Genomic DNA, 12,215 nt, shown 5'->3' on the forward strand with positions numbered 1-12,215 from the left:
GCAGCTCACAGTACCAAAAGGCTTCACGGTTTTAGACTCACCTCTGCCTTCTTACTTCACATGCTTCCCAAACAACCCCATGACAATGACATTTTTTTTAATTCCAATTTTTCAGAAGACTAAACTGAAGACGGGGAAGCAAAGTGGCAACACCATACAGGCAGAAGGTGGGAAAGCCAGGGCTCACTGTCCTGAGAAAACCCTGGCAGAAGTGTTGGATGCAAATCTTAGGTCCAAGTTCACCAGTTGAGGCAGGGGAGCCTCTGGTGTCAGTCACAAAGAAGCAAGTGAGGATCTGGGTCTTCTGTCCTAACGAGTAAGGACCTTTCCAGGGCATACAGGGGTCCAAAAACAAAGACGTATTTTCTAGATAAACAAGGGAAATTTAAGTGTCTAAAAGCGCTCTCATTCATCGCTGGAAGGATTGTAAATTCTTTGAACCTGTGTATGAGACAATTTGGCAGTATTTATCAACATTAAAAATGTTTCCTCAATAACTTAAACATTGCTGAAAGTGTGCCTGGCTCAGTGGTAGAACGCTTGCCTAGCATTTGTGAAGCCCTGAGTTCGATCCCCAGCACTGAGGGGGCTTTGGGGGCGATAGTGAAACACAGAATCATCACATGACCCAACAATTCCACTTCTGGGTCTGCACCTCAAAGAAGGGAAAGCAGAGACTCAGAAACCTGTAGCCACAGGATAAACAACTCAAATGTCCTAATGCATAAACAAACTGTGGTACACACACACAATGGAATATTTGCCTGAAAAAGCCATCACGACTGTCCATCTGTAGAACTTTTTCATCGTCCCAAACAGAAACTCTGCCCAGCAAGCACTAGCTCCCCAGCCCCAGCCCCTGGAAACAACTGCTCTACTTCCTGTCTCCATGAGTTGCCCGTCCTAGTAATTCATACAGGTGGACTATTCGGTAATTGTCTGCTTGTGTCTGCCTTGTTTCACATAGTCTTCAAGGTTCATCTTGTTGTAGCATATGGCTGGTCCCCACAGGACTCCCTGGTGAGTTCTAGACATCTAAGGCATAACCCCAGTCACCCTCCACCTCTTCCAGGGGGTAGGAAGACGGCAGACTTCTCAAATTACTTCTCAAATAAGCCTGGCATGACTACGATGCTACATCCTGTCGAGGGCATGGGAAGAAAGCAAAATGGCAGGCAGATCCCTCTCCTGATCATAGTCACAAAAGTCCTAAGGGAAAAGGAACAGAGTGAAACTCCGGTGGGTGGCAGCTCACCCATGAGGGTCAGAGGCCTTACCCTTGAACGAGCTCTCAAAGACGGCCTCACACATAGAGAATCTGAGGCCTAATTGAGGCCAAGGAACTAGCCCGAGGTCACACTCAGGACAGAGCCAGGCCAGCAAATTCATTCCATCCCACGGACACTCACAGGCACCTGCTGTGTGCCGAGAGAGGCCGGAGGATGCACATTAATGCCCCCACCTTCCCTTCCGCCTAACCTGGGCCTCTCGCTCATGGAGTCAGGGTCTGCCCTGCTGGTGCAGGTGGGCAGGATGTCAAAGAAGCACCCACAAGGCACAGCAGAATGGTTCCAGAGTTCTGGGGCACCTAGGGATGGCCCTTGCTGCCAGTCCCCAGGCTCCTTGCACTGACCCTGCCTGGAGAGAGCATGTGGCCCCGAGCCTCGATGGCCCCTATGTCTCAGCTGGCCTGCGGCCATTCCCAGGCTCTACAGGGGGCAAAGCACTTCGGCCTGTGCTTCTTATTGGACTGTCAGGAAACTGCCAGACAAATGTCATTATTGCCACTCTGCAAATGCGCAAAGTGAGACTCTAAGCAGTGAAAGAACTCCGTGGCCCAGCCAGGTGATGACAGAGGGAGGTCACGCGGTACACATAAGGGTTTTTAAACAAGTCTGCTGAGGCAGGTCCTCAGGAGCCCTGGGGTCCAGGACTCAGGAGAAGGAGACCATTATGATCTCCTTTTCACCTTTAGTCCTGTTTTGACTTTTGCCAAAACAGACTAAGGAAATTCCCCTCCTACAACCTGTCTCCCAGGCTTAGCTCAGAAGCTTCTAGATCTTATTGGTAAATAGACAAAAAAACATTTCCAGGACAAAGGAAGCTGAGACCCACTAGCAAAATGATTTTATGTGTACCTTCAAATACCACTGTGTAGAGAACAAGGGTGAGGCACAACGGTGGGGCCCTGCAGGCTGAGGGTCCAGACCGGCCTGCAAACTAAAGCCCTATCTGCCTCTGTGGCCAGGTCCATGAAACAGTTTCAGTAAGATCCTGAGCACAAACAGACATGGTTCCCAGAGCAGAGGATCACACAGTCTCAAGAATGGAAGATAAACTTATGGGTAACAGGAAGTTGGTAGGTGTCACTTCTGGAGACCTTTAAAAAGCATTTGAGATGAATCCAGACCAACACCCACTTAAAAGGCTGAGTCACGTGGGAACCGGGAGGATCTTCCGTCACGGATTGGGCTGGAGTAAAGCCAGTAAACAGAGAGTAGGGACAGCCAGGCCCTTTTCCAGATGGAAAAAGTAAACAGGAGGGGGGCCCCCCGGGGACTGGGCTGCTTTTCCTTCTTCTTAAGTGACTTAGGTGGAAGTAAGCAGTGATGGCTCCCTGGGAGAGGGGAGTGAGGCCTTATAGCACCCAGCACCAGCACTGCTGCTCCAGCCCCTCACCCACCAGACTGCAGACCCTTAACCATTCTCTAGGCCCAAGGCCACCCCATCAGAGCCCCCCAAGCTCTGAGCTTCACCTGTTGCTGGCTCTGCTCCTCCAGGTTCATCTTCACCTCTAGTGACTGGCGGGCCTCCAGAAAGGCCTTGCGGTGCTTGCGGTCTGCCATGTAGTAGGACATGACGCCCACGATGATGGCACACAGGTAGAGGAAGACATTAGCCAGGATCTGTAACCCAAGGAGGCGGAGAGAAAAGGACAGTGGTGAAAACACAGGAAAAGGGAAGTAGGGCAGGCAGGGACCATAATCAACCTGGAGTTCTCTGGCATCCAGCAAGGAGCCCAGAAGAGCTGACTTTCATAGGATATTCAGGTCTCTTGAGTGGACCTGCCCCACAGAGCATGGGTGGGCAAAGCCACTCCAACAGCATGGATCAAGGTTTGGGTGCAGGCCTACAAGGCTGGGTGAGGGATGGCTGTTCCCCTCCTGCTTCACACCACAGCCAATCCAGAAAAGCGTCCCTAGCCAAGTGGCTTCCAGGTCAAATAACCTCTCTGGGTGTCCTCCTGAGAGTTCAGGCCTTAGGTTTCTTAGAGATCCCCAACCTTCTCAACTTGACTCCACTGAGATGGGAACAGGTGTTCTGCTCCATCCCCATAGCGCCCCCTCTATGGCGTCATGAGGCCTGGAAAGAGCCCGGCAGTCCCCAGCCCAGGTGACAGATGGCAGAGTGCTCAGCTAAGACCCCACAGGCCGACTCAGTCCCCAAGTCCAGGGCATGAATCCAATTGGCTAATGTTGCCGAGCCAAAGAAACCTCAAGAACTCCAGGAAGCAGGACTCGGCCTTGGGAGAGGAAGGTCCGAGCGTGAGCAGGTGGAGCCACACTGGTGGCTGGTGGTAGAACCAGGCCACACTGGTGGCAACAGGGTCCCCTGGGAGGATGGCCACTCCTGGAGGTGCTGGTCCAGCAGCAGATGGGCAGGGCGTGCAAACAGTTGATGTACAGCCAGGGATAGGAACCCCCTCCTCCTGACCTCAGTTTCCCTGCCTGTGACACCAGTACAATATCACATCAAGACCTAGACATGTCACATGCTTTCTTACCTCATCTCAATTACACACACCATCGAAGTAGGTGACATTAATCTCTGATTTTACAGGAGACAGAAGGGCAAAGAAGCAAGGTCTCAAAATCAGAGAACAGATCTATTTCTGCACTCACGTCTTATTTTGTGCTTCGAAACCACCCAAAAGCACTCTGTTTCTTCACATATTCATCACTCTTTTCCCAGAAAACACAGAATTTTTAAACTAAACTGCCATGAAGGTATCAGCCCTAAAGCACTCAGGTGTGAGCTGAAACATGTCTGCAGATTTCCCACAGCCTACATATACACCCAGAGTCGTTCTTTCCAATCTGTTAAAACACACAAATTTCCCATTTTCATATTTATAAATAAGTGTTGCCTGGGTATGGTGGCTCAGCCTGTAATCCTAGCTGCTCGGGAGGCAGAAATCAGGATTGTAGTTCAAAGCCAGCCCAGGCAAAAAGTTAGCAAGACTCCATCTCAACCAATAGCCCAGATATGGTGGCACATGTCCTCATCCTAACTTCACAGAAGGTACAGGTGGGAGGATTGTGGACAAGGCCCACACTGGACAAAAATGCAAGACCTTATCTGAAAAAAAAGCAAAAAACAAAAAACAAGGGCTGGCAGGGAGAGGCAGGGAGGCAGCCTTGTGGATCAAGAGGTAGGGGGCCTACCTTATAAGTGCCAAGGCCCTGAGTTCAAAACCCCAGTACTGCCAGAAGTAAGGAGGGAGGAGGGAAGGAGGGAGTAGGGATGGAAGGAAGGAAGGAAGGAAGGAAGAAACGAAGGGGAAGGAAGGAAGAGAAAGGAAGGGTGTCTTACTTAGGGAAAATGGACGTGTATGTCAAAATACGTTTGAAAAAGTGAGTCTCATTCCTTGGACAGTGCACCAGCATTGTGCTGGCACTGGAGACTTGTGACCATTAGGTGTCCCTGCCCTTCTATCCAGAAGCTACTGCAGGGCAGGAGAGCCCAGAGCCAGGCAGGAATGGTGAGGGAAAAGGACATGACAGTGAGTAAGCAGGGCACTGTCTTTCCTCTAAAACACACCTGTCAGTATTGCCTCTCATTAGAGGTTAAGAACTAGAGACCCAGGAAAAAGTCTGGCCTCCAGGGAAAACTTGAATCCTATGAGAATCCAACATGGACCTCTCATGTCACTATGACAAATGACTTTCTCCAAATGGGGCTGTGACCTCTGCTGGCCCGTGATTCATTTTCTGCTCCTCCACCTTGGGAGACGGGGAGTGGCTTTCCTCTCCCTCCGGAGCTGCCTTCTCTGCATCTATCACTACAGAAACCTCCACAAGTCTCCACCACACCACACCTGGTCCACCTGGCAGGCTACTTAGCCACCTGGAGAGCCCTGCTCAAGTCTCCATCCACTCTGACCCCTATCTGCCCACACCATGGAAGGCAGCCCCTCCACCCACTCCATGCACATGCTATCTGCAAACAGGCCAGTCTCCACCGCCACCTGAGAAGGTAGGCACTGCTGTCTTCTTCCCCACTGTGTCTCTAGGGCCCAGCTCACCCCCATCTAGAACAAGGTAGGTGCTCAGGAAGCCATAGTTGTTGGATTGGATCTGGAGTGGTGACACCTGGCTGAGACTCAACACTCACTCAGCAGCAGAGCAGAAGCCATCAGTAAGCTTGATCTGCCACCTCAGGGCCTCCCCAGGACCTAGCTTCTGCTGCATGGGCCTCCTGAGCACCCCTAGCCTTCCCCCAGCCGAGCCAAACCTGGGAACAAGATGAAGCAGGCTCAGTCAACCATATTGGTTTAGACAGCAGAGAGGGGACAGCATCAGGCAGAACATCCAAGGAGGTACAGAGGACTCTGCATGATTGGAGGACCACTTTCAATCAGGGAGGTGCTCAGGACAGCTTCACGAAGACACAATCAAGAAAAATAGCAGCCAGATGTAGTAGCGTTTCCTATAATCCCAGCACTCAGGAGGCTGAGGCAGCATGGGTACATAGTGAGATCATATCTCAATAAATAAGTAAGTAAAAACAAAAAAATAGATGGTGTCTCTGGAATGTAAGATCAGTACATGTGCACACACAGACTCAGTGAGGGCTGGCCAGGGAGCCTCTTCCCCTCCCTTCTGGGATGCTTAATGATCTCCAGCTATACATTCAGCCACCTGACCATGGGGCCAGAAGGTAGAAGAAGTGCCCAGTCAAGGCAGCTGTAAAGACTGGCAGGAGGCAGGAGTGCTGACACCAGACCCCTTGCAGCTTGGTGTGGTCCTTGGTACAGCAGCAGCTGCAGACTGCATTCTCTGGAAGGCTCCTCCAAATGTATCAGGCTGAGAAGCCTGCTCTGAGTCAACACTGAAGTCACCTTTTCTTGCTGCAGGGTCCCCTGTGGACTGTCATGACAAGGCTCTGTGACGACAGTGCTGCCTAGCCCCTGGGGTCTGTATGTGTAGAAAATTTTCTTGAACTGGGGATGTGTAGCTCAGTGGTAAAGCACTCACCTGGCGTGTGTGAGGCCTGGGGTTTCATCCACAGCACCGGAAAACAAAACAAAAATGTTTTCTTAATCCTAAAGTCATTTTCTGGAAATAACTTACTTCAAAATAATTGTTCTGGGGTGGCGGAATGGCTCAAGTGGTAGAGCACCTGCCTAGCAAGTGAAAGGCCCTGAGCTCAAACCTCAGTATCACAAAAAGAAAAAAATTGAAAACAAAACAAAACAATGGGTGAAATGAATGAGTCTCCCAAGTGGGCAAACATCTTGCCCCACAGCCTGATAAAGTGCTTACAGCCTGGCCCAGAGGCAAGCGTGAGAAAAGTCCCTCTTGGAGTTCTATGCATTGCCATGTTCTGCTCATTTCTAACAGCCCTTGAGGAAGTGGGCTACTCTAAGAGGGCATTAAAATAAAAGTCATCCACTGGAGGTGGTCTGTTGGCCCTTTTGCCTAGGCTGACCTCCCCCTATAAACTTGTTGCACCCAGAAGATTCCAGAACATTCCAGAAGCTGAGGGAGAGAGTGCTGCTTGAGGTACCAGTGTTCATGAGGGTCACCCTGGAGACGGTGATGCTCCGTTGCTGGGGTTAGGCCACGCTGGAGCCTTTCTTCATTAACGTGTTTTGGAAAAAAGTCTCCAAGCAGCTGCAGGGCTGGAAGGAGCAGGAGAGACAGCACCTCAGAAGGCAGCCAGCCTCCTCCAACCTAAGGAGAGACTTAGAGGTACCACATGGGTGCTGACAGGGTCCCCACGTCCAGGGCAGCTTCATTGCAGATTCTTGAGAGGAGCCTGTGGTGGCTCCATCAGCCAGGTCCCTGCTGAAATATCTGCTTCTCCAGAGGCCTCCCACCATGCCGCCTGGCTCTGCAGCACTGTCCTAACCTCAGGCCCAGCACTGAATTTTCTGCGCTTCCCTTTCTCTCATCCTTTCTGGCTTAGTCATTTACATCTGTTTCCTCACTGAGAGAGCAAGCTCCATGGGGACAGGGGCTTTGGCTCTTTCTCTGCTCTTCCCCAGCACCCAGAGCTGTGGCACGTGGGAAGTCATCAAGGATGACAGGCAGACCATTAAGTGCTAACGGGAGGTCACAAGGGCCTTGCACTCAGAGCAAGTCACTTCACCTCTCTAACACTTGGCTCCTCATCCTTGTGATGACCCCAAAGACTGATGCGGTAAGAGTGTGTGAGGCAATGTCACCTCACACAGGCCTCAGCACAAATGTGTTCTTAGTGACCTCTTCCTTCTTTTCTTCCAGAGATGCCATGCGGTACTTGATAATAATCCTTTGAAGTCCGACAAGAGTCTTCATGTTCCTCATCACCACTCTCACACACCCCTCACCACAAAGAGGAGGCAGGGCAGAACCTTCTCGAGCTCATTTTGTGGGATAAGTGACTTGAAGTCAGAGAAGTGGGCTTCTGAGCTGGTGGTCTCCTGGCTGTGCTAAGAGTGGAAGCCAGGCCCCTTCCCTCAAGCCTAGGGCTCCCTTCCCTACATTACTAACTGTGATGTAGGGTCTGCCACACTGGGCGAGGGCTGGGGCACTGGGGGCTCCCAGGGAGCTCAGGATACACTGAGAACATGGAGCATCCATCCACGCAGGTAGGGAGGAGGGGGCATATGGTCTATAGACAGGGGGTGACTATCTTGTATTGCCTCTAGCAAAGTCTAAGCATTGCCATGCCAAGAGATGTTCTGGGGGTGTTCAGAACCCACAGCCATCCTCAGAGCAATGGGGCTCAAGCCTGGGGTCTTATAGACCTGCCCTTTCCTGCCCAGCTGGGTATTTCTCAAGTTTCTGACATATGCCTCAAAAGAAAGGGACCTCCAGAAGCCTCCTGCTTATTTTATATCTTGTGCATGTCTCTGGTAAAAGCTACGCAGTCTACCCTTTTCAAAAACTCAGAAGACTTCCAGGATAGGCATCTAGCCAACTTGACATTTACACAAGGTCCCTCATGATGGGTTAGGTTGCCAGAATGGCACCACCACAACCCCCAGGGACACCACTGCATGGCTCTGACGTAAGGATTCCACCAGAGACATGGAACAAGGCACCTTCACCTTCAGACTCTTCTGTGTTATATCTGGGTGGCCCTACAGCTTCCCCTCCCTCCAGTCACAGTGGGCTCTCTCCAGTTTCCCACAAGATATACTTCAGGGTTCTCTGCCTCCAACTCTAGCATCCTGCCTGTAGGGTCCACATGTTGTGATGGCTGTGTGCCTTTACCCTTGTCAAGCACTTAGCTGCAGGAAATGTTAGTTATTAGTATATATCAAGACCCAGCTCCAATACCCCTCCCTCTTCCCGGAACAGAACTATTCATTCACTCCTTTATTCATTCATCCAGCCATTCAAAGGTTTAACGAATATCCACTCTGAGCCATGTGTGTGCTCAGTATTTATCAGTGAGTAAGGCAGAAAAAGTCCCTGCTGTCATAAAGCTGATGTTCTAGTAACAGCAGACCAATAACCAATTCAACTTTACAAGTATCCATCAGAGCCCAGAAGAATAAAAATAACAGGAAGTGACTGTGTAGCTGCCTCAGATCGGGCAGGAGGAGACTGGAGGCCAGGTTCCTCTCTCCCCTGTAGAAATATGTACAGCCACACTCTTGCCATAACATCCCAGAGTCTCCTAGAACACAAAGCGTGCCTCCCTCCTGCTGACTTTGACCATGGGATGTTAGCATATACAACAGGACGTTTTGCAATGTATTCACAAGGTTGGCTTTTCCTCTTGAGATTCTGCTACCCATGAGAACAATATGCAGCAAAAGCTCACTGGTACAGTTAGTCTGAGAGAGACCTGTGTAGCCCAACTGACCGCAAGCCCAGTCCAGCCCAGCCCAGCCCAGCCCACACCCTTCCAGCCTATAGATGTGCAAGTGAGAAAGGTGTGGAGTGAACCATTGAGATTGAGTTGTTTGTAATACAGAATTAAGTGAAACAACTGACAAAACAGGTAGATTCTCAGAACAACTCTCCCAGAAGCAATGTCATTTAAACCAAGAAATGAGTGGCAAAAAACAATCCAGCCAGGGGAAAGATCAGAAGGAAGAGTGCCCTAAGTGGAAAATGTACACATGCCTCTTTTCAACAAGACATCCACAGTGGGCTCAGTCCCAAGGAAAAGGAAAGACCCCCCCACACACACACAATGCAAGGCACATCCTTTCCCAAAGCAGCTACTGATCTGTGTGCACCCCACCAAGGGTGAAGTGCTTGAGGTCGGGGTTGTCTCACACTCACACTAGAAGCCCCAAAGCTGTGCATGTGAAACAAAAATGAGCTGCATGAAAGGAGCAAAAGAAGAGTTCCTTCTATCCCGAAGTGCTCTCCTAGATAAGGAAGCAAAAGAAAGCTAAAGAACAGGGCAGGTTCTCACTGAAGGGTGATCTGCCCTGTGACCAGGCCAATCTGCACAGTGTCTAATCCATGCCTAGTTGTGACAATTGGGGAGGAAGCAATACTAGCATCTGTAGATGGAGGTCAAGGGTGACCTGGATGCCCTATAACGCACAACACAGGATTATCTGGCCCAAAATGTCAACAGAGTTAAGGAAGAGGAATCCCCTCTTCAGGGGCAACCCCTGAACATTCCTACCAAACTTTCGTAAGGTTTTGTATTGAAGATCACATTTGGAAGCAAGAAAGTGAACAAGTGGGTGTGTTTTTATGTCAACTATAGAGCTCCTGGACTAAGAAGAGAATGTTACTGATACTTTGAACATTGAGACACAGTAACTTGGAAAATGGGAAACTGCACCCTAATCTCAGGGGTATTCACAACCCAGACCAGAGAAAGCCATCTGGTCTACCTGCTTCATTGCAGGAAAGAACACTTCATTGTTGGAGACTTATACTAACCAGGGATTAGTCACTGAAGTTTATGGACTAGGTTCAGGAGAATCAGTGAACACGTAAAACTAAAGAGAAAGTGACATTTTGCCATTTTGGGGGAACAAGTCCACTGCTTTCACCAAATTCTCAAAAGTCTGTTACCCCAGATGACTAAGAACCAAACAAGTCAATCAACAGTTCCCCACTGTTCTTGCTGTGTCAATAAACAGAAAACATCTGGCCACAGCGTTTTCTGTCTTCTCTTATTAATGTGACCCCATTATTCAGTCACCTTGGTCTTTTTCTCCAGGTTTAATAATTCCAATACCTCTTAAGGTGTCTATTTTAAAGGCTTTTACTCATGTTCAGCTTCAGGCCTATCTTTAAAAGTGGTAAATTCAACCCTCCTGAGTTCTCCAGTGCCTGAGCCTGGAGAGTAAAGACTGACTTCAACAGGCTCAAATCTACTCAGGGTAAAGAAGCTTCAGTAAACAGAGGAAGAAGAAGTTGATTCTAAGAGGAGCGGGATAAATCAGCAAAGGCCCCCGGGGAGGGAGAAAGGTTCCAGCTGGGCACACTCTTAACTGTGGCGTTCACACACCCATAACATGGTACTTTTACATGTGCATCCATGCATGGATTCTGCGCGAAAAAGCAAATTTAATCTGATTTCGAACTGATGATCAATGCTAAATGAAGGAAAGGCAAAAAGATAATAAAGAAAATAAAAGGCAATAAATAATGCATTCATGAAAATAATCTAATTTATAGGGTTCCACATGTCTGCTCATGTTTTCTTATCTCTAAGCAGTATCAGATGCCTTTTGGCATCAAACCCATGACTTTTTGGAATTGACTTTTAATGAACTTGAAACGTATCAGCCAGGAGAAAGAGGAATATAATCTGAAGAACTATTGAAATTCCAGAAATCTTATCATCACAGGAAGCTAATAAGTAGAAACACCAAACCTTCTCCGCTTGCATCTGCCCACAGGACAGAGCAAACTCTTTGTGGGAGTCTTGGATGCCTTACCTCTCAGTTCAGAAGGAGACTCTGGATCTTTTGTTTTGTTTTGTTTTGTGGGCGATCAAACCCAGGGCCTTGTGCATGGAGGCCCTACCACTGAGACTCAGGCGTTGAGAAAAAGACATTCTGCCCACGCTCAGCCGCAGAGACCAGTGTTACCAACTTTCCCGACCACAACTTCCTCCTGGGGACTTGATTCCAGTTTCCTCCCATTCGTGCTCAGCCTGACCTCTCCCAAGTTATTCTCACCATTGAATCATGGTGTGAGTTGCAACAAATATTCAAACAAAGGCCACCCACCCTTCCTGGTCCTTTAAGCAGCCTCATGTACCTGGTGGTTCTAGGTGGTCTTCCGATGCCTGTCATCTGTCTTCCTTCCGCTCGTATATTCACTTCACTTCCCAACAGTCTTCTGATCTCTGGCTCACCCTGTGGTTCCTCCTCACCACCCGCTGCCTCTCCAACCCAGCTTCTCTGCTGCACGTTCAAAGCTGTATCCACTGATGTCGCCATCTGCCAAATGCTTTGATGGCTCCTGCATTTAATTCAGCTCCCTGGTTTCCATTCAGATATTAAGTCAATTTCTCCTTGCCTGGTCATGGGCCAGTCCTCTCAGTGTGCTCACTCACCTAACAAAGACTGAAATCCCCAAATCACCTCTGCAGCCTCAATGCTCTTGAGTGAGCACTTCCTGCCTGTGCTCCCCTCCCCACACTCAGTGGATCCCAACCCTGACTATGCCTTAGCATCACTTGGGGAGCTATGGCTGGGCAGTACCAAAGACGGTGACACCAGAAGCCCAGACACTGCATTATTAGAAGGCTCTCAGGAGACTCAAGGGGGCAGCCAGGGGTGGAAAACACTACTCAAAGTCAATGTGGACCCACGCTTGTCACAGTCAGCCTAACCAGCCAGCCGAGGCACGGAACCACAGCTCTTCCAGCTCTGTGCCCCAGCTAACCTGACACAGCCACCAACATGACACACGTCCTCCAGAAACCTTGGCTGAGCCCCTGACACAATGCCACCCCTTCTCCCTGTCTCACCAAGGCTCCTATCCACACCTCTAGTCATTCATGTCATCTGGTCT

General features: G+C 49.6%; 1 protein-coding gene across 1 annotated transcript in view; it reads right to left on the reverse strand.

The window, feature by feature from the left end:
- The window catches only part of Adcy3 (adenylate cyclase 3), a 75,092-nt gene that overhangs the window by 37,680 nt on the left and 25,197 nt on the right, over positions 1–12,215 (reverse strand). The window contains exon 3 of the mRNA XM_020162628.2: positions 2,757–2,906. Coding sequence (XP_020018217.2) covers positions 2,757–2,906 — 150 coding nt within the window. The remainder of the gene's footprint in view (positions 1–2,756; positions 2,907–12,215) is intronic.

Source organism: Castor canadensis, chromosome 12 (genome assembly GCF_047511655.1).
Source record: "Castor canadensis chromosome 12, mCasCan1.hap1v2, whole genome shotgun sequence".
NCBI lineage: Eukaryota > Metazoa > Chordata > Mammalia > Rodentia > Castoridae > Castor > Castor canadensis.